This window comes from Onychostoma macrolepis, chromosome 15, assembly GCF_012432095.1.
Source record: "Onychostoma macrolepis isolate SWU-2019 chromosome 15, ASM1243209v1, whole genome shotgun sequence".
NCBI classification, from domain to species: Eukaryota; Metazoa; Chordata; class Actinopteri; order Cypriniformes; family Cyprinidae; genus Onychostoma; species Onychostoma macrolepis.
This window is the reverse complement of record NC_081169.1, coordinates 24,998,250-25,026,221: the sequence shown is the minus strand read 5'-3', so window position 1 is coordinate 25,026,221 and position 27,972 is coordinate 24,998,250. Positions and strand designations below refer to the sequence as shown.

The window sequence follows — 27,972 nt, the reverse complement described above, 5'->3', positions numbered from 1 at the left end:
TCTAAGAAAGGATATTTCCGTGGCCACAGAAAATACTTTCCCATTAATGCATTAGAGCATGTAGCCAGGGTCAAAATCTTAAAGAGACACTAATTTGCAAGGCAGAACCAGAAACTCATGTAATTTGTGCACACAACTTTTATTAACTAAACGCTAACACACATAACTAATCTAAACAAACAAACAAACATACATATGCACTCACATATGGAGACATATGACATATGGAAAAGTGTAATTCAGTAGGCTATAATAAACTTTAGTTTATATTTCATACTTTTTCAGCATCGTCCACTGTATGGGAATGCTGGTTCTTTTATTTTTTATTTTATTTTTTTTGTCTTATCGGGTATGCTATATTATTCTTATTATATACTACAATATAAGAGAAATAGAAAAAGAAATTCGCCAACAATGGTATTTGTGTAGATATCCGTGTTCTAGATATCCATGCAATCATCTTTGAGACACAAAAAATACTGTGATTATGTAAATACCTAAGCCACAAACCACATGTATGTTTAAATGATGGACACAAGCATAGTTTAAGCAATGCATTTCACAAAAAGTGATTTTACAGAATAATGTGTGAAGCATATAAGCATATTATAGTCAATACAAACTACAGAGTCAAAGAAAAATAAAAAAATAAAAACACTATTTATGCATTTATAATTCTAAAATGAAACATTTCCTAAAAAGCATAATATGAGAAAATCTTTGTTTTCATTATCTTTTTGTTATCTTTCTATTATAAAACAATGTTGAACAGGTGGACAGGACGGAGAAATGATGTGATCTGGACCCAAACCACATTATCCATCTGTCAGAGCATTTGCACGTCCCGATGATGTAATATTTTCATCAGGCATTTCCATATATAAAATCAGCACCAGAATCATAACCCTTAAAGGAAAATTTAAAGAGATGCGTGTCAGTCATATTTTAGCTTTTTTTTTTTAAGATATTTGAAGCATATTTATGCAAGTTTTCCATACTGTAAGAAAGCAAATGTAGTGATGAATGTACTCACACGGTAGGATTTTGGCTCACTGAGGTGCATGAGGAAAAACAAGAATGTATACATCTCATAAATATTTGCATTTGCATAGACCTCTGTATGGTTTTATTTAAAATATATGCCAAGTAGCAAAATAAAAGAACAAATACAGTGCTTCTGAATTACAAAAATTCTACAATTTGTTTTTCCATTGCAACAAACAATATTAAAGAACCAAGGTTAGGAATCTTGAAGTGGCAAGGGGACTTTTACACACTGCAGTCAATACTATTATTTTGCTGTGTAACATGAGTACAATGAATTTAGACTTTGAGGGACTCATGTGCCATTCAAATGCATTACTGTACCTCTTTGGTGACGGCATATGAGGTTTCGAGAAAGGCTTGCTTTCTGACACCACACATGTGTTGTTTGCCCTGTGAAGAGAGAGAAGGTTCATCATTGATGCGACTTTAGGAAATGCAGCCTATATTTATTTAAAATTTCTGAAATGCTAAAATATGAAATTAGATTTTCATATCTGTTTAATATGCAAAGACAAGTAAGCCATTTGTTGAAAGAGTATTATTATAATCTTTTTATTATATAAATGTAAGGAAACATTTATCTTGCAGAAATATTAGTAGTAGTAGTAGTAGTAGTCGTATTAAAGAATAAAGTACTGACTTGTATTCTGCTCTCAGATTTGCATTGGTTCTGGGTGACTGGTGTCTACAACAAAAAACAGAAGAAAAAAATAAAAATCAGAGGATTTTTTATTCTATTTATTTATTTTTTATTTAATAATGAAACACATAACACAAAATGAACACAAAAATTTGAATACTGCTTACCTAGAAAATCGGCTCCAGATGCTCCGTCTGTTAACAGAGTTAACATTTAAGTAATGCAATGTTTAAAAAGTAAGAATAATTTTTTAACATTTATAATTTTATAATTATACTTTCAACCTGCCTTTGTTCAGGCTTTGGTGGTCTTTCAGGAGTATTTCCAGCATACCTGTAGTTAACACTAGTTAGTGGATTGGAAACAAGGACCAACTAATATGCAAAGACAATTATAAGTAAGCAATACTGATCAGAATACTAATTACCTTGAAAATCGTCTCCAGATGCTCTGTCTGTTAAAAGATATGAAGTTTAAATATTCATGTAATTTTTCTGTAACGTTTGTGTAGTAAACCAAATAAAGTGCAGAAAGAAGAAGGTTCACAATGAGTTTTAATAAACACAGAACTATACAGAACATGAGACAGTTTAAAAACTATGATTAATTTTTTGAACAATTTTTGTAATCATATTTTCAACCTGCCTTTGTCCAGCCTTTGGTGGTCTTTTAGGAGCATTTCCAGTGTACCTGTAGATAACAGTATTAGTGGATTGGAAACAAAGACCAACACTTCATTTGGTTGGACCAAAACAACAACAACAATTAAAAAGTAATTTTACTTCTTTTTATTGATTTATTTATTTATGTATTTTACTTGCCCGATATCACTTCTGTTTCCTCTGTTAGTCCAAGCTGCTCTTCCTTCAGGTATACTATAACGACTGGTGGAGAAATTTTAAATTTAGTCTCAAGACCAAACACACAGATACAAAGATAAGTTTAGTAAAGAAAACTACAACCTTGAAAATCTGTTCCAAAATGATCTCCTACATCAGAGAATAGGGTTAAAATTGCTATTAGATAATGAAAGTTTTTAACATGAATTAATGAGTGAAAACTGATGAAATAATGTGTCATACATACCTCTGTTCAGATTGTGTATGTATCCCTTGCATATCATGACGAGGCTGTCTACAATCAATAATAAGAATGTAAACTGGGACATTGTCAATGTGAGTGACAAAAGCAGATAAACATTAACAAAACCATTGCAAGTGAATTTAACTGAACATTGTTTCATCAAAGTTTCATGATTTTAGGCTAAACCTTTTTGAAACTTTTAAGTTAAAAAGCAATTTTTTAAGATTTTTTGACCAGTTGGTGGCACTGTGTCCATACTGCTCCAGTACTCACAGGATAAAAACAATATTCAGAAAATTTAGATTCAATACCTTAAAGCATTTCTAAGATACAATCTCACTTTCTGTTTGGCATACGGTTTGCGATACAGACCTCAAAAGTTAATACAAAAATTCTGAAGGATGAGAATAAGCCAAAGTTACCTGTGCCGTCTCTTGCATATTAAGACTCCAGTAAGCACGCAAATGAGGATGAACACAAGTGAGGGAACAATGGCATACAGCCCGACAGTCTCCAATTTAAGCCTTTGCACTCCTATTATAATATTATTTTAACAGGATTAATAGTCATATTTTATATGGTTTCTATTTGAGCAGTCATATTAAAACACAGACCAATGCACAAGTCCATCTCATTAACATCAGTCTATACTTACTTCTAATACTGAGGAAGGCAGTATTTTCCTGTGTTTTACCGCCCCAAAAGTTGGCAGTGCAGACAATATCATCTTTCTCTTCATATCCAGTAGGAATAAAGGTCACAGCAGACACTGTTTCCCAGACGCCTCCACCCATGTGATTGTGGCTGATAGTTTCTCGGGCTGTTGGGACGCTCCAGGTGATTTCAGGAGGGTGAGTGGAGCATGTGTGGTTGACTGAGCATTTGACAGCGACGCGTGTCCCGGGCTCGATGTCTTCAGGGAGGGATGACATCACAGGTTTGCCGGGTGCTTTTTAACACCAAGACATTAAATTCGTTTTGGGATGAAGTACATATTCAAAGGTATGTGAACCCAAGTGGTATATGTGGTTATATTTCCTCACCCCGCATTATAATGAACACACAGCTGTTGTTGAAGCTGTATTTTTCATTTTCTCTTTCTGCTTGAAAACAGAACGGCCCATTATCATGAGTTTGAACATTATCCATCTCCACAGTACAGTTCTGCTCATCTGGGTTTCCGAGGAGCCTTGTGCGGCCTTTGAAGTTGTCCAAGACATCGACTGGGTCGGTGTGGAACATGTAGCCACCTCTTTTGGTGACCCAAAGAACCCGAAATCGAGTGAGATATTCCTCTTCCGCCTTGAAACTGCATGGTATTACCACACATGAACGAGGCAACGCAGTGATCTTGGGTATCACATCTGCCACATATTGGAAATAGGCTAAATTGATATAAAATGAATCATTATTATTACAGAACTTAACATTTCATTGCCAAAAAGCCTATGAGTGCAGTGCAATAAAGCACATATGAGAGCGGCTACAGAAGGGAAAACATACTTTCATTCAGGATTTGATCCGCTGGTTTTTGATATTCTGTAAGAGAATTGGTATAATAATTATGGTTGGTTTTGGCTTCAGTGAAGTGTGCATTTAAGCCTTAGGCTAGAAACATACTTGAAACTATATGAATGCAACAATACACAAATTCTCTTTTGCATAACTTCTCAATTCAGTAAACAAATGCATTCATGAAACATCAACCACAATTTAGTATGAAGACATTTCAACAAGGCATAATTTGAATGGTGAATATTCACCAAAGAGAGATTTTCAAATTAGTTATAAGGTTTACAAAAAACAAGAACAGATAAACTACAGCTGTAATAAGTAGATATACATTACACACGATGCTAACAAGTTACTCACCTTGTACACGCAAAACAACATAAGTTTCAATGATTCCTCCGGAAAATTTAGCAGTGCATATCAGTCTCTTCCCATGGTCTTCTTTTGCACCCAGAAAGGTTATGTTGGAAAATGCAATCTGAAACTGATCTAAATCTGAATGCTTTTTGTTCCATGCTGAGACCTGCATGTTCTCATAGTTCCATGTGATGACTGGATTCTCTTTCTGGCAGGAATGGTAGATGGTACAAGTGAAGTTCTGTGCGACACCCTCTGTGACATCTGCCAGTTCAGGCTCAATCAATATGTTATAATGAACACCTGAAATTGAAATGAAATATTGTAATAAGTTCTGCTGTGATATTTAAAGTGAACGTACTGCATAACATATTTGTTTACTCACATTTTGCACTTTTGACCTCTGTAGCTGTCACTGCTATGCCACCATGATGTGTTACTAAACACTGAATAGTCAAGCTTTCTGTCTTTACGACACCTGTGCGTGTCAGAGTGGTTTTCCACAGGCCATCTTTAACAGACTCATCCTTTATTTCGTCAGATCCTTCTATACCGTTCAGAGTGATGGTTGGTTTGCTGTATGGACACGTGTGGAAAGCTGAACATACTACAGTGATGGTGTCACCTGTTCTTTCACCTCCATAAACACTGATGCTGGGCAGCTGTGGAGTCGCTTAAATTGACAGAGACATTAGAATTAGTACATTATATAATGTTTTAAAAATTTACACTGGCCCTAAAATGATTCGAACAAAGCTTATCTGAGCCATTTTTTTATTATTTTTAACCATACCACTCGTTTTAATATTTTGATACACAATGCTAGATATGGATAACAAATATTTGGGCAAATGGCCTTGCCTTTATTTTTAGATGTTATTTAAACAAATAAATTGGTTAGAAAGAAGTCAGTTTGGGAGATTTTATTTGGGAGTATTTATTGCACTGGCTACACAATAATCTACTAGAGCTGGACAATTATAGATGTTACAGATGAACAATATTATTCCAAAAACATTTACATACCATCAACAAGAACTGTAGATGTAGCATCATCAAATTCGTAGTTTTGCCACGCAATATTTTCAGGGTCAATCCTTGTGTACAATTTCTCTCCATTGTGGGACGGTTCCAGGGTTGTGATCAGCAGACTGCAATCCCAATCTGATTCTCCATATAAATCAGTTTTTCCTCTGAACTTCTCATTGACGTTGTTTGGATGCAAAGGATCATAAACTAAAGGTAAACCTTTAGAATCCTGCTGATACCACACAATCCTACGTGGGTTTTTGGGTGGGTTTGATTTATAGCTGAAAGAACATGGTATGACCAGACAGGAACCTTTGAGGCCGTGAATGTCTTTCGGCATACTCACTTCCCATCCCAAAGCATCATACAGCAGAACACCTGTGGAACAAAAGTTGGAGAACATTTAATGGCTGAGTGGTAGATTAAACAAACAAACAAAAAAAACAAAAACAAAAAAATATATATATATATATATATTGTGACGGATCAGTGGCCCTCCCCTCATTATCATCACCACCCGTCCCTTATTCGCCGCCCTTCACCAGGCTCCCGACTGGAGTGGGTGGATGAGAGGAGGCGTGGGATCAACGCGGGCTGGCGGCGTGTGATGAGGCACAGCTGGACTGAATGAAGCCTCATCACCGCCGCTGTTAAATGCCCAGCGCGCCTCTCCTCGAGACCGGTCTCTTCCCCGTGCATGCACGCTGGTGTCCTCGTGGGTCCAGGAAGGGAGCGTGAGGACTTCCGCGCCACCGAAGACGTGAGCTGCCGAACCCGCGGTCCGGACGAAAGCCGCACCCGTATTACGGCCGTCGGACCAGGATGTCGGGCCGTACAAGTCCTACCAAAGGCCGTGGACGACGTGTAAGAGCCGCCGCTATGATGAAGCCGCCGCCCTCGCGCCCCGGACCCGAGTGGGAGCGCGTGCGGCCGCCGGACTCCGCCCCTTCCCTGGACCCTTCCCCTCCTGGAACACTGCCCTCCTGCACAAGCCCCGCAGCACGACGAGGACACCAGACCCCCTGTTTATTTTGGACACTTCTTTCCCTGGACACGTTATTTTGTTAATAAAAGCCTCTCTGAGGCCTGACGCCACACCCACTGTGTCTGTCGTTGGCTCCTCCCGTCACTATATATATATATATATACAGTATATATACATTTTTTTTTTTTTTAAATCATCTTTACATTTTCCATATTTTCTGCTTTCAGTCACAGAAATAATTAAAAATCTCTATTAAACATCAGTTTTTAGCTTGTATAAACATACTGTTATGCAAAATCATTGCTGTTTTGAAAATAGAAAATGTGTTTTGTTAACCACAGCATTACCAACATTACAAGGCACATTTTGAATGGTATAGGATCAGAACGAATCAGACAAATTTAAGATTCGATCAGAATCTTTTTTTTTTTATCATCTTTACATTTTCCATATTTAAGTAGAAAGTAAATCAATAGGAGTTCTTCAAATTTCGTATGAAGGTTATACAAAAAACAAAACAAAACAAATACCTAGACAGGATATCTAATGAGACAAAGAGAGATCATACGCATCAAGCATGACGCTATCAAATAACTCACGTTGTACATGTAAAATAACAGAAGTTGTAATGTCTCCTCCAGAAAAATGTGCAGTGCATATCAACTTCTTCCCATGATCTTCTTTTGTAGCCAGAAAGGCAATGCTGGAATAACTGATCCAATTTAAACCCAAAGGTTTTTTTTCCTTTGTTGTGACCTGCATGTTATAGTTCCATGTGATGGTTGGCTCTTTCTGGCAGGAATGGTGGACGCTACAAACGAAGTTCTTTGAGATGCTCACTGTGACATCTGCCAGTTCAGGCTCAATCGTTAAGTTATAATGAACACCTGAAATTGAAATGAAATATTGTAATAAGTTCTACTGTGATATTTAAAGTGAACGTACTGCATAACATAAGGGCTTTTCACACTGCGCTTAACCCCGGGTTATCATCATTCTAAACACCGCTTTTAACCCCGGGTAAAGACACGTTTCACACCTGTAATTTGAAAGCGGTGTTAGCACCGCATTTTACCCGGGTTTATGAAACCCTGCTCCGGAGCAGGGTTAGCACCGCATTTGTGGTGTTAACCCCGCATTGTGGTGATAAATTTGTTCAGTGTGAAACGGAGCGGTATTTGCTTGTTGCTGCTGGACGCTCGGCAACAGACAGCCAATCAGAACATGCCACGTCAGTAACAGGAAACACGCGTCATGTAAACTGCAGCCAGTGAGAAGAAATATCAAAAGATGGAAAGAACTGAATAGGAGACTGTATTATTCTTACGGTACTGTACAAGTAAACAATAACGCATCTCCACACTTAAAATAAATTCAAAGAAATATTCACATACTTTGCTCCTTGTTTTCTTTCTTTTGTACTTTTGTCTTTGTTTTCTTGCCTTTGTGCGTCATGAGCCCGTTCACACGTCGCGCCTAAAAACGCGTTTAAACGCTAAGCGCGCCACTTTCTCCTTCTTTCCAAAGCGCTGTAGCTTGCGCTCCAGTGGCGTCTGCCGTTGCTAAGCAACCATGACCTGCGCTCTTCATGAAGACTCAGAAGTTTCAGCAAAGAATAAATGCTGTTCGTCCAATCAGAGACAGTGACACCGCAAATATGCAAATAAGAACGTTAACCGGGGTTTAGGAATGTACCGTGTGAAACGTCTGTTAATGAATACCCAGTGTTAACAGTTAACCCCAGGCATAGTATGAGCAGTGTGAAACCTGATTACAGATAATCCGGGATTCCGCTTATCCGGGGTTTAGGATGACCCAGGGTTAACAATTTCAAGTGTGAAAAGCCCTATATTTGTTTACTCACATTTTGAACTTTTGACCTCTGTAGCTGTCACTGTTATGTCACCATAATGTGTTACTGAACACTGAATAGTCGAGCTTTCTGTCTTTACGACACCTGTGCGTGTCAGAGTGGTTTTCCACAGGCCATCTTTAACAGACTCATCCTTTATTTCGTCAGATCCTTCTATACCGTTCAGAGTGATGGTTGGTTTGCTGTATGGACACGTGTGGAAAGCTGAACATACTACAATGATGATGTCACCTGTTCTTTCACCTCCAGAAATACTGATGCTGGGCAGCTGTGGAGTCGCTTAAATTGACAGAGACATTAGAATTAGTACATTATATAATGTTTTAAAAATGTACACTGGCCCTAAAATGATTCAGACAAAGCTTATCTGAGCCATTTTTTAATTATTTTTAACCATACCACTCGTTTTAATATTTTAATATACAATGCTAGATATGGATAAAAATATTTGGGCAAATGGCCTTGCCTTTATTTTTAGATGTTATTTAAACAAATAAATTGGTTAGAAAGAAGATTTTATTTGGGAGTATTTATTGCATCTATTGTTACTGGCTACACAATAATCTACTACAGCTGGACAATTATAGACGTTACAGATGAACAATATTATTCCAAGAACATTTACATACCATCAACAAGAACTGTGGATGTAGCATCATCAAATTCATAGTTTTGCCAGGCAATATTTTCAGGGTCAATCCTTGTGTACAATTTCTCTCCTTTGTGGGACGGTTCCAGGGTTTTGATCAGCAGACTGCAATCCCAATCTGATTCTCCATATAAATCAGTTTTTCCTCTGAACTTCTCATTGACATTGTTTGGATGCAAAGGATCATAAACTAAAGGTAAACCTTTAGAATCCTGCTGATACCACACAATCCTACGTGGGTTTTTGGGTGGGTTTGATTTATAACTGAAAGAACATGGTATGACCAGACAGGAACCTTTGAGGCCGTGAATGTCTTTCGGCATACTCATTTCCCATCCCAAAGCATCATACAGCAGAACACCTGTGGAACAAAAGTTGGAGAACATTTAATGGCTGAGTGGTAGATTAAAAAAAAAAAAAAAAATATATATATATATATATATATACAGTATATATACATTTTTTTCATTTTTTTTTAATCATCTTTACATTTTCCATATTTTCTGCTTTCAGTCACAGAAATAATTAAAAATCTCTATTAAACATCAGTTTTTAGCTCTATAAACATACTGTTATGCAAAATAATTGCTGTTTTGAAAATAGAAAATGTGTTTTGTTAACCACAGCATTACCAACATTACAACAAGGCACATTTTGAATGGTATGTAGGATCAGAACGAATCAGACAAATTTAAGATTCGATCAAAACATCGTAACATGAGGAGCCGAAATTCCAGAGAGGCCCCAAGAAAACAGAACAATGTCATAAATAAGATCCTGACGCCATGAGTCTGGAGCAAGCCTAACCAACAAGCCTCTTCCAGAACAGCTTGCAACATTAAGACAAAATAATACTTATTGATAAGTCCAATGCAGGAAGGAGATCGTCAAATTTGGGGAAGTAATCAAGACTGATGGTCAAAGAGATGGCCATCACATGTGTTCCAAGATAGAAATCACGAGCTTCCTTAGATTGACTTTCCCCCTCATAGAAGACACAGACCAGACTGAAAGTCCTTATGTTCTACACAGACATGGTCTTTTCCATAGGCACCTAAAAATCATCTTAAAAGGACTTATGAGCAACTAATGATTTCTATGCATAACTCCATATTATGTATGTAACCCACACATTAGACGATCATGTTTTAATCACATATTATGTATGTCTTTTTAATAACTATTGAACAACTTTAAGGATTTATATTCGTTTTTGGTATGAATGAGTTTGAAAAATCATGCTTTAAACATTTCTTCCAATCAATTCTTTGTCAAATGTATCATAGTCTTGTTATAGAAATCATGTCCAAATTATATTCTGCAAGAGCGTGTAAAATTCAGACCATGTGACTGATACATGATTTATGGATTGAGAGGAGGAATGAGCTAAGGTCATATCCAATTGGTCAAGACACCCATTGGGACAAGTACTCCAGAGTGCAATCTGGACGATGGGGCAGGGCGACACATTGGGGCGCCGACCCCCAATTCCATTGGTTTATAACACGGCAAATCTTATTGGTGTAGACCCGAGCATGCGCATTCCTTTGTGTACGATTTTGTAATTGATTTGGCCATATTACAGAAATAGTATGTGCTAACTATAGAATCATAGGCCTATCTTAATTATTATCTGTTTAGTAACCATGGTAATTTTAGTCAGATGAAGTCGTTTACAAATAAACTCTTGACGGCACCTCCGGGTTCTCCCGGCTGCAGCGCTTCATTCATATTTCCTTGAGGATCGGCAGGCCGCGGATCAGCACTAAGTTGGGATTTTATACGCAAATGATGATAATTTACTGTATTTTAGAGATGGACAAACACAAACATAAGCGGCTGATTTTACGTTTTAAAGCACAACCGTTTTTTGTTGTTTAAAGAGATGAGTTATAGCCTACGTTGCTCAATGCGTCACAAACTTGTAGGTTAAAAGTGCTAATAAAATGTTTTCATGGCAAGCTCAATGTTTCCTTGTTTATATGTTAATAAAATATTTGAGCCTATATTGATTCTCTTACAGTTTTTAAAGGTACTATCTTATAGTAAATAAGTGTCCGTGACATCAGCTATTAAAAATCCAATTATTTATGTATCCACACCCTCATTGTGTATGTGCTCTAATCTGTGTACGGGATGAATTTATATTCAGTTATTAACACTCAATCGTTGTTGCCATATAGATCTGCATCACTATCGAATATTAAATTACTCAGAGCTGTAAATCTGTGCAATACGTGAGCACTTTTAATGAGTAAAAGAGACCTTCTCTGTGATTATAATTTTTTTATTTATTAATGACTATAATAACTATCTAAAATCAGTATGCCTAATGTACAGTGATTCCTGGTTCTTTTTAAATGATTGAGCAACAAAACCAGTCATTTAATTTGTGCACATAGCCTATATAAAAGTATAAATAAAAATGTTGCAGAGAAAATGAACATTTATTGCTTAAATACGCACTAAAGCACATTAATAATAATATTTGCTGTAGGTCAGATTTAATAACAGCTGTTTTAGTAAATAAAAACATTTAAAATAGGCCTACATGCAGAAAAAAAAGAAACGGTTTCTTTCAGGAAGGTTTTTATTCCCATTATCCACACATAAAAGCCCAGTTCACGCTGATGAACTATTTTGTATTATTGCCTTAGTTGTCACCGCAGTTGTTCTTTAAAATAAAACCATTTGCGGGTTTGTCCTATGTCTTACTGAACTACAGTGAATTATCATCATATCCTAAGTTATTGCTTATCCACCGATCCTAGAATAAATATATACATATAAATATAGCCTACATTATACAAAACAACTAAATCTCAAACAGTGGATCATTTTTATCAACATCGCCCAGCTAAAACTGCTCAATGTTTAAGTATGTTTAAGTATGTCTGCTTCGTGTACAGTGAAAAGTGCAATAATATGACTTCATTTAAAGTGCAACCCACCTGTTGAGACTGAAGACCACTATTTACGTTCATCACACAGAAACATAATTAATATTTCTCATAGGTGAGGCTATTTGTGGCATAGGACTATATCATGGCCACGAATCAAGAATTTGTTCCCCAGACTGAATTCGTGAGCCGCACATATTACACAGCTCTGTTCTGCCCGAAGTACTCAGAGATGCCACCACCAAGCGTTTGATAGGAACTTAATCTAACTAATTCGTCATAAAAGAATAAAAATAAAAACACATTTGCTAATTGATTCCAACTAAAATCGCTGTTGTTAGCACTTAATATTTCTGTAGTACAGCCAAACAGCATAGATCATTCATAAAAACGTATATAAAAGAATGCTCATGCGCAAATGTCTATACACCAATAAGCTCTGCTGTATTATAAATCAATGAAATTGAAGGTGGGCGGAGCGACACATATCGCCCCACCTTAATGTGTCGCCCCGCCCCATCATCCAGGCTGCACTCTGGAGCTACTCCTGTCCAAAAGCCTAGTTTAAAAACTCAGGACACCATCAAATCCCTCTCTCTTCTCTTCTAACTTTTAGCCATCACTTTTCTGTGTTCTTTGAGCGCCGTCCCAGCATGCTCTGGCCTACATGTCAGTTGCTACTTAACACCATGATGAGAAGAAAAACCACTTAGTCTCGTTACATCCTTTCTTTCTTATATTTTAGTTTCTTTTCCATTGCGAGTTTCGTGTTCTCAGTTTAAATTTTGCCGCCACGCCTTGTCTCCGAGATCAGCTGGAGCCTGTGACCACCTCAAAACTTCAACCAGACCAACTTCGCATCTTTAGCAACGACTACTGAACTTCCAGCCGATCAGGAACTTGGGAAACCCTCTTTTCTGCAAAGACAATGACAGAAGGGAATCCTAACACAAAGGCAACGCAAGTACAAACTTCCAGGCTGAATTGGTGTATTTAATATAAATTTTAGCCTCGTTGAGAAACTCAATGTGAGGGTTAATTAAGTGACTGATGGCTGTTCAGGTCTATGCAATTGCACACATTGCTGTAAACTTGGGATTTCACATTTTCATTCTCTAAACTCATCCTTTCCTCATTTTTTATCTTTCTGCAACGTGTGAATGCGTGTGTGTCCATGTGTTCGATTAGTTTATGTCTTAGGTTTATATAAATAAAGTCTTACTTATATTGAAAAGAGAAGTATCTTGTGTTTTGTGCTTACAAGTTAATGTCTTAAACTGCTGATCTTGTTACTGTGCTATTTAATAGTGTTTTCACTATATTGTGTATTTTAATATCCGGTGCAGAGTTGATGTTATACGGCTCGTTCAGTGAATCGCTGCCGACTCAGTGATCAGCCGTGAAACAGTGATTCTGTTCAAATTCCCTGTAAAATCATAAATGATTCCCTTTGAGCTAAATTGACCTTATTTACGTTATTACCTTACAGGTAAATATTGTTAGAAAGTAAATCAATAGGAGTTCTTCAAATTTCTTTAAGTATGAAGTTTACACAAAAAACAAAACAAACACCTAGACAGGACATCTAATGAGACAAAGAGAGATCATACGCATCAAGCATGACGCTATCAAATAACTCACGTTGTACATGTAAAATAGCAGAAGTTGTAATGCTTCCTCCAGAAAATCGTGCAGTGCATATCAACTTCTTCCCATGATCTTCTTTTGTAGCCAGAAAGGCAATGTTGGAATAGCTGATCCAATTTAAACCCGAACGTGTTTTTTCCTTTGTTGTGACCTGCATGTTATAGTTCCATGTGATGGTTGGCTCTTTCTGGCAGGAATGGTGGACACTACAAATGAAGTTCTTTGCGATGCTCACTGTGACATCTGCCACTTCAGGCTCAATCGTTATTTTATGATGAACACCTGAAATTGAATGTAATAGGTTTCACTGTGACATTTAATGTGAACTTACAGTTAATAGCATACAAAGCTGTTCATATTTGTGTTTACTCACATTTTGCAATTTTGATCTCTGTAGCTGTCACTGTTATGTCACCATGATGTCTTACTGAACACCGAATAGTCGAGCGCTCTGCCTTTACAAAACCTTTGCGTGTCAGAGTGATTTTCCACAGGCCGTCTTTAAAAGACTCATCGTTGATTTGATCATATCCGTCTATACCGTTCAGAGTGATGGATGGTTTGCTGTATGGACACGTGTGGGAAGTTGAACATACTACTGTGATGGCATCACCTGTCTTCTCACCTCCATAAATACTGATGCTGGGCAGCTGTGGTCTATCTATAATGGACAGAAACATTGGAATTTGTACATAATGCTTTTTAAAAAATATTTAAGTATTTTGACACTAATAAATATTTGAATTCCATTGCATTAGATACAAAACCAACAGGCATCTGCAAACAAATTATTTCAGAACTAACTTCACTTTTCTTATTATTGTTATTATTATTTGTAATCATTGGTCTCAAGCCCAGTTTTCATAGATATATGAAGTCAGTTCCTCTCATATTGTGTCACAGTAGAATAACCACCGGTGTACTTCATTTTAACATAAAACATGTCTCACAAAGTTTGACAGCCAGAAAGTGTCCAAGACATTTTGTCTTCATTTTGAAAAATATCTATAGCTTTATAACTTAAACTTCTCATTTCATTAAATGTTTTAAATTGTCGAGCATACACATAATTTGTGGGGAAAACTGCCTTGCCTTTATTTTAAAATGTTTAAATAAACTGTTAGAAGAAAGTCTATTTGGAAGAAGCATTTTATTGTGTCTATCGTTACTGACCACACAAAATTTCACTAGGGTTGGACAATCACAGATATTACAGTGGTATACAGAATATTAATCCAGAAATACTTACATACCATCGACAATAATCGTTGAGGTGACATCATAAAATTTGTATGTGCGCCATCCAACATTTTCAGGGTCAATCCATGTGTATAATTTCTCTCCATGATGAGACTGATCCAGTCCTACAATCAACAGACTGCAATCCCTACTTGAAGGATCACCGTATAAATATGTTTGCCATCTGAACTTCCAAATTACATCATCTGAATACCATGGATCATAAACTAAAGGATAACCATTAGAGACGTGCTGATACCACACAACTCTATATGGATTTGCAGGTGGGTATGAGGTGTAGTAGAAAGAACATGGTATGACCAAACAGGAACCTTTGAGACCGTGAATTTTCTTTGGCATACTCACATACCACGCCAAAGCGTCATACAGCAGAACAACTGCGGGGCAAAAGTTGGAGAACATTAAAGTAAAAAAAAAAAAGTCTAATTTTGTTTTCAATTAACATTTTTTATTCAATCAAAGTAATTGAAAATCTATAATAAACAATAAACATGAAACAAGTCATCATAGTTTAAAGAAATATAAATATCTCATCAACACATTGATCCAAAAATGAAAAACTATAGGTAATGTACTGTATATGTTTTTGCTTTGCCTTTCACCCTGCAGCTCCTCAAGAATGCTTGTATTTCAGTATCATCATACAAAGATAGTAAATTATGTGATGTTTTTGCAAGCATTTTTGCTCGGATGGAGGCGAATTTGTTAGTCATATCATATCGTATCGCTTCATACTGTACATTCAGAAGGTGTGGCCCCCTTGAAATCAGTGATATTGATTGGCTTTACTACTACAGGTGAGTGAGGCAAATATGATTCCATCATCCACCCCTGCAGTTAGTTATCTTATAAAAAAACATTTTGAAAAACATGATGAAAATTAATGAATTGGAGAGATCAATTGACATATTAACAAATTAACTCTCCCTGTTGCTTAAATGGGTGAGTCTGACGATATTGGTTGAATTTGCACTAATCATTTTAAATTGAAATTAATTTTTGGTTAAGAATTCCTTGTCCAAAAGCTCTACAAATACATGACCTGACATTTAGCCACAGACCTTAGGGTGTGTAACCATTAGATCCACACTGTAAAAATTCAAACTTAGTATAATTACAAACAATATCTGTAAATTAACAACTTGACTGTTATTTTAGGTACTATATCATTAAAGACAACTTACAGTATTTAACATTTTTTATACAGGAAAATTACTGTATTATTTTTACGGTATTTTTTGTGTTATTTTAAATTATGTTCAAAACTCTGTAAAATTACAAACAATATCTGTAAATTAACAACTTGACTGCTATTTTAAGTATCATTCCAATAATGACAATTTACAGTAATTCTCATTTTTATACAAAAACATTATTGGTTTATTTATACAGTATTTTTTCAGTTTTCTTAAATTATGTACAAATTTACGTAAAATTACAAAAATAATCTGCAATTCAAAAATGTACGTAGCTCATTATATTAAAGTTTTATGTCCATTATTTCAATTTAATGTTCTTTTTTTGTAATTTTAAAGTAAATCTTATTGGTTTTATATTTAGATGTATTTTAAATTAAAACTCTGTCATTTTATATAGAATATAAAACCAGCCTTAAAATCCACAAATCATGTAACCGTGCAATAAAAAATGTACTGCATTAAAAATGTTTTATTTTTATAAAGAAAAAAAATCCGTAAGTGTATAAAGTAGTCTAACGTTATAAGAGAAATGTAACAGACAGACGTATAATCACAAGAATTTATTGCAGAAATGTCAAAAAGCAGTACCACAGTACAGTAGTCCAAATGACGATGCGTTGCAGTTGCGGTCCTCTTTGACGGAATATAATAGTTTAGTGCGAGGAGCAGGGCATAATTTAAGTTGTTAAACGCTGAAAATACTCTCCCCATCAACTCCGTGACTGTGCGCGTTTCTCACGCATCACCGGAAACACGGCATGTCGCAGTCTGTGACGAAACCGGCGAGAGCCAATGAGCATTTGATATCGCTGCAGTGAAACTTCTTATAAAACTTCATAACGGAAAATTTTGAATCTGTTACTATAGCTACAGAGGAAGGAGATACATATCATTTATGAGTGGTTTGAATTTGTATCTGTTCCTCACACAAAGCATCACATGGATACCGAAGATTTGAATAAAAATAAAATACTTTTATGATCATTTTATTTAATGCTAGTGAATGACAGCATATTAATAAATGCATGTGCCCCATGTTAAAACCAAATTAATATTGCATCTCTCTCTCTCTCTCTCTCTCTATATGTGTGTGTGTGTGTGTGTGTGTGTGTGTGTGTGTAAAGATTCTAAAATTAGATATTTGTATTGAGAATAATATATAACATAAAATATAATTTAATTTAATGCAGTTGACTGATTTATTTATTTGCTTAATTTTGAAATTATATGTTTCATTCTGTTTTGACTTGCCATTTCAAAGATTAAATTTAAATAATACTACACTTCATTAAAATATCTGTAATATGTTTATTGCAATATTATTCCATCACTGCCACACATGGCCCAGCTCTGCTAAAAGGGTACATTGCCAACAGGAGGCCAGCTTGAGGCCACATTTGGGCCAAGATCGCTTGCTATGTGGGAAGGACCACACTGTTCATAATGGAACATCACTCTTAGGGCAACCTATACATTATCTTTACTTTTGAATAACTAAAATACAGATTGTCACTTTCTATGGTGAGAAGTTCGACATTTTCAGTTTACTTGTCTCATATCACAAATGCTATAAAGTCCTACTGCGGTCAGTATATATGCTATTAAATAAAAGTATGTAGACAAATTTTGTAACTTGCATGCAATTATGGCAGTATTTTTAAATAAGTGTTATGGTGGACAGAGGATTAACAGGCTGTGTAACACTGAAGGGCCAAATACAGAAAATATTCTGATCGCTAACAAGAACGTAGTCTTGAGGGTAAGATGACGATCTGAAATTTCCTCAATGGGCTCGAAAGGTGGTCTACACAGAGCCTCTAGCACCACCGGCAGGTCCCACGTGGGGACACGAGAACGCACTGGCGGCCTCATCCTCAGTGCACCGCGGAGGAAGCGTGTCACCAGGGGGTGTTTGCCCACTGTGTTTCCATCGAACGGTGAGTGGTAAGCCGATAATGCCGCCACATGCACCTTCAATGTGGAGTGGGATACCCCTGCAGAGAGTCTAGCCTGCAGATACTCGAGAACTGTACCAACTGGGCAGTTAACAGGGTCTTGCTGGCGAACTCTGCACCATGAAGTGAAGAATTTCCACTTCAGGGCATACACTTTCCTCGTAGAGGGAGCTCTGGATTGGAGAATGGTCTCTACTACCTCAGCTGGGAGACCAGAAGCTATGAGCTGTGCCCCCTCAGGGGCCACACCCACAGTTTCCACAATTCCGGGCGGGGTGCAGAATGGCGCCCCTGCTTGTGAGGAGATCCTCCTGATGGGAATCTCCCATGGAGAGCCGTCTGGGAGGAAATCAGGTCCGAGAACCATACTCGGCCCGGCCAGAACGGGGCTACTAACAGCAGGCGAACACCATCTCGGCGCACTCTCGTCAGAACTCCCGGGAGCAGAGCGATCGGGGGAAAGGCGTACAGACGAAGCCTCAGCCATGCCTGTACCATAGCATCCAGTCCCAGGGGAGCTGGAGGAGCTAGAGAGAACCAGAGGGACATTGCGCATTCACTCGAGTCGCGAAGAGGTCCACTTCTGCCTGATAAAACATTCTCCATATCTGCTTCACTACCTCGGGTGAAGCATCCATTCAGACCTCGGCCCTGTCTCGACAATCGTCTGCTCCCACATTCAGATACCCAGGAATATACAGTGCTCTCAGTGAGAGGAACTTGTCCTGGGACCACAAGAGGATCTGGTGTGCCAGTTTGTACAAGGCGCGAACGCAGACCCCCCTGGTGGTTGATGTAAGAGACCAACACATGGTGACCTCTCAGGTCTGAGAGGAAATATTTCAGTGCTCGATAGACTGCCAGCATCTCCAGACAATTGATGTGCCATAGAAGATGGCGGCCACTCCACAGACCACGGGCTGAGCGGCCACTCATGACTGCTCCCCAAAAGGGTGAGAGACGCATCCGTCGCTAACGGCAACTGGCGACACGGAGCTCCCAGCACCGGGCCCTGATTTAAGAACCAAGGTTCTAGGGCTCGCACACATCGTCGAGACACCCTGATCGTGCGAAGTGGGTTTCCCCTCGGGGAAAATCCCTTGGTTTTGAGCCACCACTTTAGGGGTCTCATGTATAGCAGGCCAAATGGTAACACATTGGACGCAGCTGCCATCAGACCCAGCAATCTCTGAAACTGCTTGACAGTGAGTGACTGGCCTTCTCTCGTTCTCTTGACTGACGCGAGGATCGACTCGATCCGAGCAGGAGACATTTGTGCCTGCATCGTGGTCGAATCCCACACCGCGCCTAAATAAGTGGTCCTCTGTACCGAAGAAAGCACACTTTTCTTGGCGTTTAGTCTCAACCCTAACTGTTTCATGTGAGCGAGGACGACATCTCGATGTCTCGCCGCTTCCGTCTCCGACTGAGCTAGAATCAGCCAGTCGTCGATATAATTTACTATGCGGATGCCCTGAAGCCGCAATGGAGCTAGTGCTGCATCCACTACCTTTGTAAACGTGCGGGGTGAGAGTGCTAGACCGAAGGGAAGAACCCGATATTGGTATGCTTTGCCCCCAAAAGCAAACCTTAGGAACTTCCTGTGACATGGAAGGATGGATACGTGGAAGTATGCGTCTTTTAGATCTATTGTGACAAACCAGTCCTCGGACCTGATTTGTGACACGACATGCCTCAGCGTGAGCATCTTGAACTTCAGCTGACTGGCTGAGCGGTTCAGTTGATGCAGATCTATTATCGGACGCAACCCTCCATCCTTCTTGGGAACTATGAAATACCGGCTGTAAAACCCGGATTCCCTCTCGTGAGGAGGAACCACCTCGATGGCCTCCTTCTTTAATAGGGTTTTCACTTCTTGTTCCATAACCAGAGCCTGCTCGGGGCCCACCAGCGTGGGAGTCACGCCGCTGAAGCGCGGCGGTGAAAAAGCAAACTGAATTCGATACCCCTTTTCTATAGTCTGCAGGACCCATTGAGATACATTTGGCAGTCGTTTCCATGCTGCTAAATAATCTACTAAGGGAGGCTGGCCTCTGGTGTTAGAGGCGGCAGCTCGGACTCCTGTGACGGCGCACCGCCAAGCGGGGCCCGAACTATCCGTTTTATAGACCCCCTCAGGGGTGACGCGCGTCTCAGTCCCCTTGTGTTGGACTGAGCGCAGCGTCGAGGGCACTGGGGAGAGATGGGCACCATGTAATATCTCTCTTCCCCAGAGGGGTCTGCCCTCCGAAGTCCTGCACCCCCATGTGTCAGGACTTTTTCTTCTGGGACCTCCTGGCCGTAAGTACGGACCTCAGATCCGGCTTCGACTTCGAGGCCCCAGATGAGTAGCACAGTTTCTAGCCCTGCCGCGGGGGGGCACGAGAGGCAACGCTCTCTTTTTGAGCCTCTCTGTATGAGGAGCCGGTACTCGTTGAGGGCTGCTCCCGCCCAGCAGTCCCCTGAACCCAAGAGCGACGAGGGAGGAACCGCTGGAACGCCGCCGCTTGCTTCCTTGCCTCCTGAAACCTGTCGACGACCGAGTTGACAGCGTCGCCGAACAGGCCAGAAGGCGAGAGCGGGGCGTCCAGTAGGCAGACCCTGTCCTTGTCCTTCATATCTGACAGGGTCAGCCACAGATGTCTCTCCGCTGCCACCATCGCAGCCATTGAGCGCCCAATGGCACGGGCGGTCTCCTTAGTGGCGCGGAGAGACAAATCAGCGGTCCTCCTGAGCTCCGCGATATCATCGGAGCTCACCTGCTCGCGCTCATCGAGCTCTTTCAGCAGATCAGCTTGGTACGCCTGTAACACAGACATTGTGTGCAGACACGCACCAGCTTGACCCGCTGCCGAGCACCCCCTTTGTGGGCAGGGCCGGAGCCTTCAAGGACGATGCCACATCTGGAGACAGATAGCTCGCGAGCGTCTGTTCTACCTTTGGCATCGCCCTATAGCCGCGCTCATTCAAACCCGCGACATTCCCATAATAGTCAGACGCGGGAATGAAGAGGCGGGCCGAGTACGGTCTTCCCCACGAGCTACACACCTCAGTATGCAGATCGGGAAAAAAAGGCAGGCTCCGATGCGGAGGTGGCGGCCGAGCGCGCAAGAAACGTTCATCAAGTCTGCTCTTGCGCGGCTCGGTCTGCTGCTTGGCTGGCCAATCGATCTTAAGCTTATCAACAGCGCGAGTCAACACCTCCAGCAGCTCCTCATACTGTAGGGATTGGGGCGGCTCATCGACGCTCTCCATCTCTCCCTCCTCGGAGGAAGACCGGTCGAGCGTCGAGCCCGCTCCGCGGGAGGAAGCCGCCTTCTTTTCTCTGCGACCTCTCCCGGAGCGGGCGCTCGATCTGGAGGCAGTGGACGGAGATAGGGACTCGCCCGTCTCCATTTCCACGTCCAGATCGAGCTGTGAGCCCCACGAGTGCAGACGCCGCACTGCCTCGGCAGCAGCGGGACCCGAACCGCGGGGCTCAATCGTGAAAATCCCGTCCACAAACAAGGATTTCCGGGAGCGGAGTGTACGCAGCGGCAAGCACTCACAGTGAGGGCAATCAGCCCCCCCACTTAGCGCAGCCGCTGCATGCTCCGCTCCCAGGCAAGCCACGCAAAGCTCGTGCGTGTCTCCCGCCGTGATGAAGCGATTGCAGGGAGACACACACGGCTTGAACAAGCGTGACTTGCCCTCGCCCTTAATGCCACTCATAGACATTATGTGTGTGCAGATCAGTGTAGTGTCTTATCCAACCTGATCTCACAGAATTCCGTGTAATGTTCACAAACTTAATTAACCTCCGAATCTGTGGTGGCATCACGGAATCGCCGAAAATTCCATGATGGGCTCACAGAAGGCATCAGCCGTGGTCCATGCACGGATTCACTGGTTCAACGTAAAAAGAGTGACTCCGATGCAGTTATACTTTCACTGGAGTACCTGACCCCACCCCTACCCTAAACCTACCCAGTTCTGAACAATAATGACGATAAATGTCCCAGTATCGCGTCGGCATATTGATGCTAAGGGTTTCCGTGCGTGGAGCACGGCTGATGCCTGTCACTGACTTACATTGGTATCACTTCTGTGAGCCCATCACGGAATTTTTTCTGTGAGCCCATCACGGAATTTTCGGCGATTCCGTGATGCCACCACAGATTCGGAGGTTAATTAAATCCGTGAACATTACATGGAATTCTGTGAGATCACGTTGGTCTTATCGAGTGCAGTTTTGTGTATTTCTGTGAAAGTGCTTGTTTTTGCATACAACAGAGAAACAGACACACAGAGAGCGCGGTTCTGAATGACAGAAGGCTGACGCCGGCTTTGCCGCACGTGCTTTTATGCTTCCTGGTCTCTGACGTCACCCGCCTATGACGTCGCGCCCTTCCATTGGACAGATTACACAGCAGATTCAGAGCCGGTCACGCAGGGGCGTTCCCAAAGCGTTGTGACGCAGCTCGAGTTCCTGAGGAGGAACTCAGAGCTAGACCAGAGGAGCGTTTGAGATTAAAAAGCATATTGTAACTTAATTACCGATCGTTTCGCTAGATAAGACATTTCTTCCTCGGCTGGGATCGTGTAGAGCCCTTTGATGCTTCATTGAAACTGCGTTTTTAATATTCAATCCAGCTGGCCACCATAAAAGTTCACTGTATGAAGAAAAATCCTGGAATGTTTTCCTCAAAAAAACTTTGCGACTGAAGAAAGAAAAACATGAACATCTTGGATAACATACGGGTGAGTAACTTTTTTCATTTGTGTTTGTCATAAAATTATGAACAAATACGTTAAAACAACACCATGGTTTAAAATGTAGAGGGTTTCAGTCCCTCTTTATATTGAGTGGCCTTAACATTTAAATTAATAATTTGGTACTATGCACACATTGTGTACATAATTATTTTACATTGTACTTATATTTTAAAAATACCTGCATATAATTACATCTGTAATTCATTTCTGTAATTACATGTATAATTGCACTGTTGAACCATCCCTTACTCCTTAACCCAACCTTAATAAACCTACCCACACCACCAAAACTTGTCCCTAACCTCACCCATATCCCACCTCAATACCAGAAAGAGTGATTTGCAATACAATATAAACGCAATAAGTACATTGTACTTATTTTTTGATGCAAGTACATAGTAGTTAAGGCCAGTTAATATAAAATGGGACCGGGTTTTCTGTACATAGAGACTATTTTTTATAAATGTTCTCAAATGTTTGTGGATAGGGCTCTTTTTTTTAAATTCAGGGATGCCTAATTCTGTAAAAATGCTAAATATGCAACAGGGCTGAAGAGGTTTTAACCACAGGTTTTGTAGCACAATCATGGCTATTTTGTGGTACCCATGGTTTAACTATAGTAACAATGTTTCTTTTTTTAACTATGGTATAAACATAATTTTAAAAAAAAATTGTAAGGTACAGGGTATACCCAGGGGTTAAGGTGAATTGGAGCCCATCAGAGTGGACTGTCACCTACTGACTGTCGCATATTCTCTATTTTGTTATACTATTAAGTTCTTGTTTTTATTTTCCAGTTACCTGTGTACTTTTGTAGTCCTTTGTTATTTTATTATTTATTGCTTTACCGTATCACAGTGTTGGCAACTCTTACAGATTTTCCTTGAAACATTGCTGTGACACAGAGTCCTCACAGAAGTCCTTATTTTATATATTTGGTTAAATATGAGCTTTGTGCAGCACTTCTTTACATTATGCAAACTTGACATGTATTAATTATTATTATTATTTTTTTTTGCAATGTATTTTTCTCTAATTGTGATCACAGGTGAAAACTGCATCAGAGGTGGAGGACTTTTCTGCTCCCTCATATACTGCAGGGACAACTTTGCAAGCATATGCAAAAGATCTCCAGAAATTTGTCGACTCCTGCCCTCAGCTGAAAGGAAAAATGTATAATATGCCTATTAAAAATAAATGTATGATTGTGTGTGTGTGTGTGTTTACTGTTCTTTTGTATTTTGTATAAGTGGTTGAAAGTTTGTTTTTTCTGCATTCTGTTCTTGGAAAAGATCTGTTAAAATTGTTAAATAATAAAAATATTTATTTAGCTTAAGGTCTTTGGACCTTGCATTTAACTATGTAATACAGTTCATTGTTAATAACTTTGAAACACATCTATTGTAGCATAACTAAAATTTTTTAATTTAACACTTACACAGTAACTACACGTAACAAGAGGGTAACAAGGCATCACTTTAGATTACAGCCCGCGGATGTTACACTTACACAGTAACTACACGTAACAAGAGGGTAACAAGGCATCACTTTAGATTACAGCCCGCAGATGTTACATTTACACAGTAACTACATGTAACAAGAGGGTAACAAGGCTTCACTTTAGATTACAGCACGTAACAAGAGGGTAACAAGGGATCACTTTAGATTACAGTCCGCGGATTTTACACTTACACAGTAACTACACGTAACAAGAGGGTAACAAGGATGTTACACTTACACAGTAACTACACGTAACAAGAGGGTAACAAGGAATCACTTTAGATTACAGCCCGCAGATGTTACATTTACACAGTAACTACATGTAACAAGAGGGTAACAAGGCTTCACTTTAGATTACAGCACGTAACAAGAGGGTAACAAGGCATCACTTTAGATTACAGCCCGCGGATGTTACACTTACACAGTAACTACACGTAACAAGGCATCACTTTAGATTACAGCCCGTGGATGGTACACTTACACAGTAACTACACGCAACAAGGGTGTATGTTTGCATAGTAGTTAAGAAAAATGTTGTAGTACATTTTATTCTACTTGCCTCAAACCACATACGGAAGCTCAAGTGCACCAACAGCACTACAGCTATCAAAAAAACATAAATTCGGTAAATGTACATGTGTATTATGATGGTATATTTATATGTTATATCCTGGGAGCAGCTGGAAACAGGTAATCTAGTTTCCCACTACTGCACCTCAACGGACATGATTCGCTCCTGAGATGACCATATGCAATGCTCTTTTATCAGGTAAATTTTCATATCAGTTTTTAAACCAAATCATAGCAAAAACTCATTACAAAATTTCCCCATAATTGAGTAATCTCTACTATGGTGGTTTTTAAATTTGCTATAATTACTAAATTATACTATAGTATAGACCTACTATTTGTATCAATGTCATGTAATATATATGTTGTAATAATACAATAAGTACCCAGTATGTAGTGTAAAATATACGGCATCATATATTTTGCTATTACAATAAGGCAACTTGTTCTAAATCATAATATTGTTGCCAAACACAGTATGTCATGCATATCACATAATCTTAGAATAGTTATGCATTACCTATGAAATACTAACAGTATAAATACTTTTAATTTTCCAAGTCATTACCCCCTTATCCCCCAAACTTTGCAGTGCACAATGTTTCCATTTACCTACACGTACTACAGCTGTAAATTATGCTGACGCGGAAAATTGCGCTTTGTGTGTCATACCACGTAATTTCAGAATAGGTGCCCTTTAGTTATAAAATACTTAACGTATAAATGCTTTATAATTCCGCAGGTTATTAGCCCCTTATTCCCCAAACGTTGCATATTGTTCCCTTATACCTACGAGTAGGTACTGTGTAGGTACTCTATAGTTACAATTTACAAATAGGTACACTGTAAATTCTGTTTAATTACGCGGTACATTGCGGGCTGTAATCTAAAGCGTTACCGAATATTGTGGATTAATATAAGACTTATGTTATGTACTCATGACCTCATCATGAGAGTAACCCTAACTGATAGAAATGCAATTTTTAGCTATTCAATTCCTCCTGGGGGCTCTGAAGAAATGTTTATGAAGAATTCATTGATAATGTTATTTTACATCTGAATAATAAAATTGCTTGACAATCTTGTACATATATTTTAGTTTTTTTTTTTTTTTTTCAGTTTAAAAGGACTAGTTCAATTCCAGAATGAAGATTTGCTGATAATTTATTCACCCCCATGTCATCCAAGATGTTCATGTCTGTCTTTTTTCTGTCAAAAAGAAATTAAGGTTTTTGAGGAAAACATTCCAGTTGACTCCCACTGAAGTCCACTATATGGAGAAAAATTCTTTAATTTCTCAAAAACTTTAATTTCTTTCTGACTGAGTAAAGAAAGACATGAACATCTTGGATTACATGGGGGTGAGTAAATTATCAGGAAATATTTATTCCGGAAGTGAACTTGTTCTTTAAGTTGAATATATTTAATTCAACATTTTTATGAAAGTGTTCTGTTCTTCACCAGTACAGTATTTTAATTTTAATTGTAATTGTGCTGTATTTCTTTTAAATTTTAATTTCTTACGGCATCTGTACAGACTTTGTATTCTGTCTTCTAAATAAAACTGAATTTTCCATCTTGAGCATGCTTTGATACTTTATTGAAGGCTTTTGATTGTAATAATTGGTAAAATAACAGTGTTTCTCTGTAGAACATTTAGTGCTTTCATTGTAATAATCCAGGAAAAATCTGTAAAATAAGGGTTTTACACTGTAAAAAAACGTCCTGTAAAAAAAATTGGTCAAATGATTGGCAGCTACGGCTGCCAAGCAAAAACCGTAAAATTAAAAGTAAAATATCGTAATTGAAACAAGAAAAATCTCTAAAATAACAGTTTTTGTTTTCTGTAAAATCTTCAATGAAAATTTCTGTAAAATTATTGTTTTTGCACTTTATTTCAATTAAGGTATTTTATTGTAATTTTAGGGTTTTTGTTTGGCAGCCGTAGCTGCTAGTCATTTGACCGTTTTTTTTTTTTTTTGATTTTTTGATTTTTTTTTTTTACAGTGCAGTAAAATAAGCAGCAAAAGATCCATAAAGACACTAAATAACCTGACCTAAAAAAAAAACCCTGCAGAGGTCAGATAATTAAAAGAAAAGAAAAGAGAGTGATAGATTTTAATGCTGTGCACCCTTATCATACACACCTAATGTATGAAGAAGAGAATCAGAAAACATATTCAATACCTTGTAAGAGCAAATGAACTAGCAGAGGTCCCACCATGTTCCCAGGTTTGCCCTTAAGTGAAATAAAAAATAACTATTGTTTTATATGTACGAAAATATTTCAAAATAAAGCATTTTTTTTTTCAACAACGGAAATGTCACCCAAGGGACATTTAGGGTGCACAGTTATGACTTGAAACTTTAAGTTGTCAGTTAAAGTAAATCCTAAATTATCAAATCTTGCTCATGTTAAATCAGATATACATTGACCTTTTTTTTTCATTCTTACCTTTTTAATCCAGTTTCAAGTCGGTTGGATGAAAAAGGCCTACACCATGTACTTTAAAATGCAAGAACCTGAGAGCAAAAGACAAAAATGCTGTTTGGTTTTGCAAGAGATTCTTTAAGAGGTACACCCACACTCTTAATAAAACAGAGGCGTAAAAGAGGAGGAAGGATGTATACATTTCTTCCAAATAAGTATGTTTTGCTTTTTCAGTCTCTAGCCAGTGCTCAATAAAGCATGATGAGCCCTATGCAAATTTAAAAAGAAAACATCAGCTACTATCAGCTGTTTAAGTAAAGTTAGGGAAATTTAAGTAGGCTACATTTGTACAAAACGGATTTATTTTTATTTTTTACTAGTTGTTTAACTGATTTGCTGAAACATCCTATCGAACCTCTAAAATACATTCTAATACCTTTTAGCATTTAGAAAGTTTTGACACCTGTTACTGACACTGATTTGTTTCAGGGGTATCAGATAAAAATGAACTGGTCCACATTTACCAAAAGCATTGAAGGCCGAAGCTGATCATAGAAACAATCGCACAAATTATCTTAGA

At 38.7% G+C, this 27,972-nt stretch overlaps 1 protein-coding gene across 6 annotated transcripts; it reads right to left on the bottom strand.

Annotated features, from left to right (window-relative positions):
- Positions 1 to 109: 109 nt before the first annotated feature.
- LOC131554080 (uncharacterized) lies at positions 110 to 27,562 on the bottom strand. Of its 6 annotated transcripts, none has more exons than XM_058799145.1 (26): positions 27,417 to 27,562; positions 27,149 to 27,200; positions 14,976 to 15,359; positions 14,096 to 14,383; positions 13,717 to 14,004; positions 9,156 to 9,536; positions 8,518 to 8,805; positions 7,253 to 7,540; positions 5,666 to 6,046; positions 5,025 to 5,312; positions 4,643 to 4,942; positions 4,274 to 4,309; positions 3,814 to 4,155; positions 3,426 to 3,683; positions 3,193 to 3,304; positions 2,774 to 2,821; positions 2,650 to 2,676; positions 2,509 to 2,571; positions 2,329 to 2,377; positions 2,115 to 2,137; positions 1,976 to 2,020; positions 1,855 to 1,881; positions 1,688 to 1,732; positions 1,369 to 1,437; positions 1,034 to 1,052; positions 110 to 906 (listed from the first exon to the last, which is right to left on the bottom strand). In XM_058799145.1, the coding sequence occupies exons 2-26, from the start codon at positions 27,183 to 27,185 to the stop codon at positions 865 to 867; spliced, it is 4,128 nt and encodes a 1,375-aa protein (XP_058655128.1). In that variant the 5' UTR covers positions 27,186 to 27,200; positions 27,417 to 27,562; the 3' UTR covers positions 110 to 864. The 6 variants fall into 6 exon arrangements, with proteins under 6 accessions (XP_058655128.1, XP_058655127.1, XP_058655126.1 ...); XM_058799144.1 differs by having other exon boundaries at positions 3,426 to 3,719; positions 3,814 to 4,134; positions 27,417 to 27,561; XM_058799143.1 differs by having other exon boundaries at positions 3,426 to 3,719; positions 27,417 to 27,560.
- Between the last annotated feature and the right edge of the window lie 410 nt (positions 27,563 to 27,972).

Coding starts and splice junctions, on each gene's coding strand:
- LOC131554080 (XM_058799143.1), bottom strand. CDS start 27,185: ATGGTGGGACCTCTGCTAGTTCATTTGCTCTTACAAG. Junction 5,313..5,665: donor ATCTACAGTTCTTGTTGATG/GTATGTAAATGT, acceptor TGTCAATTTAAG/CGACTCCACAGCTGCCCAGC. Junction 4,310..4,642: donor TGTTGTTTTGCGTGTACAAG/GTGAGTAACTTG, acceptor ATTCTCTTACAG/AATATCAAAAACCAGCGGAT.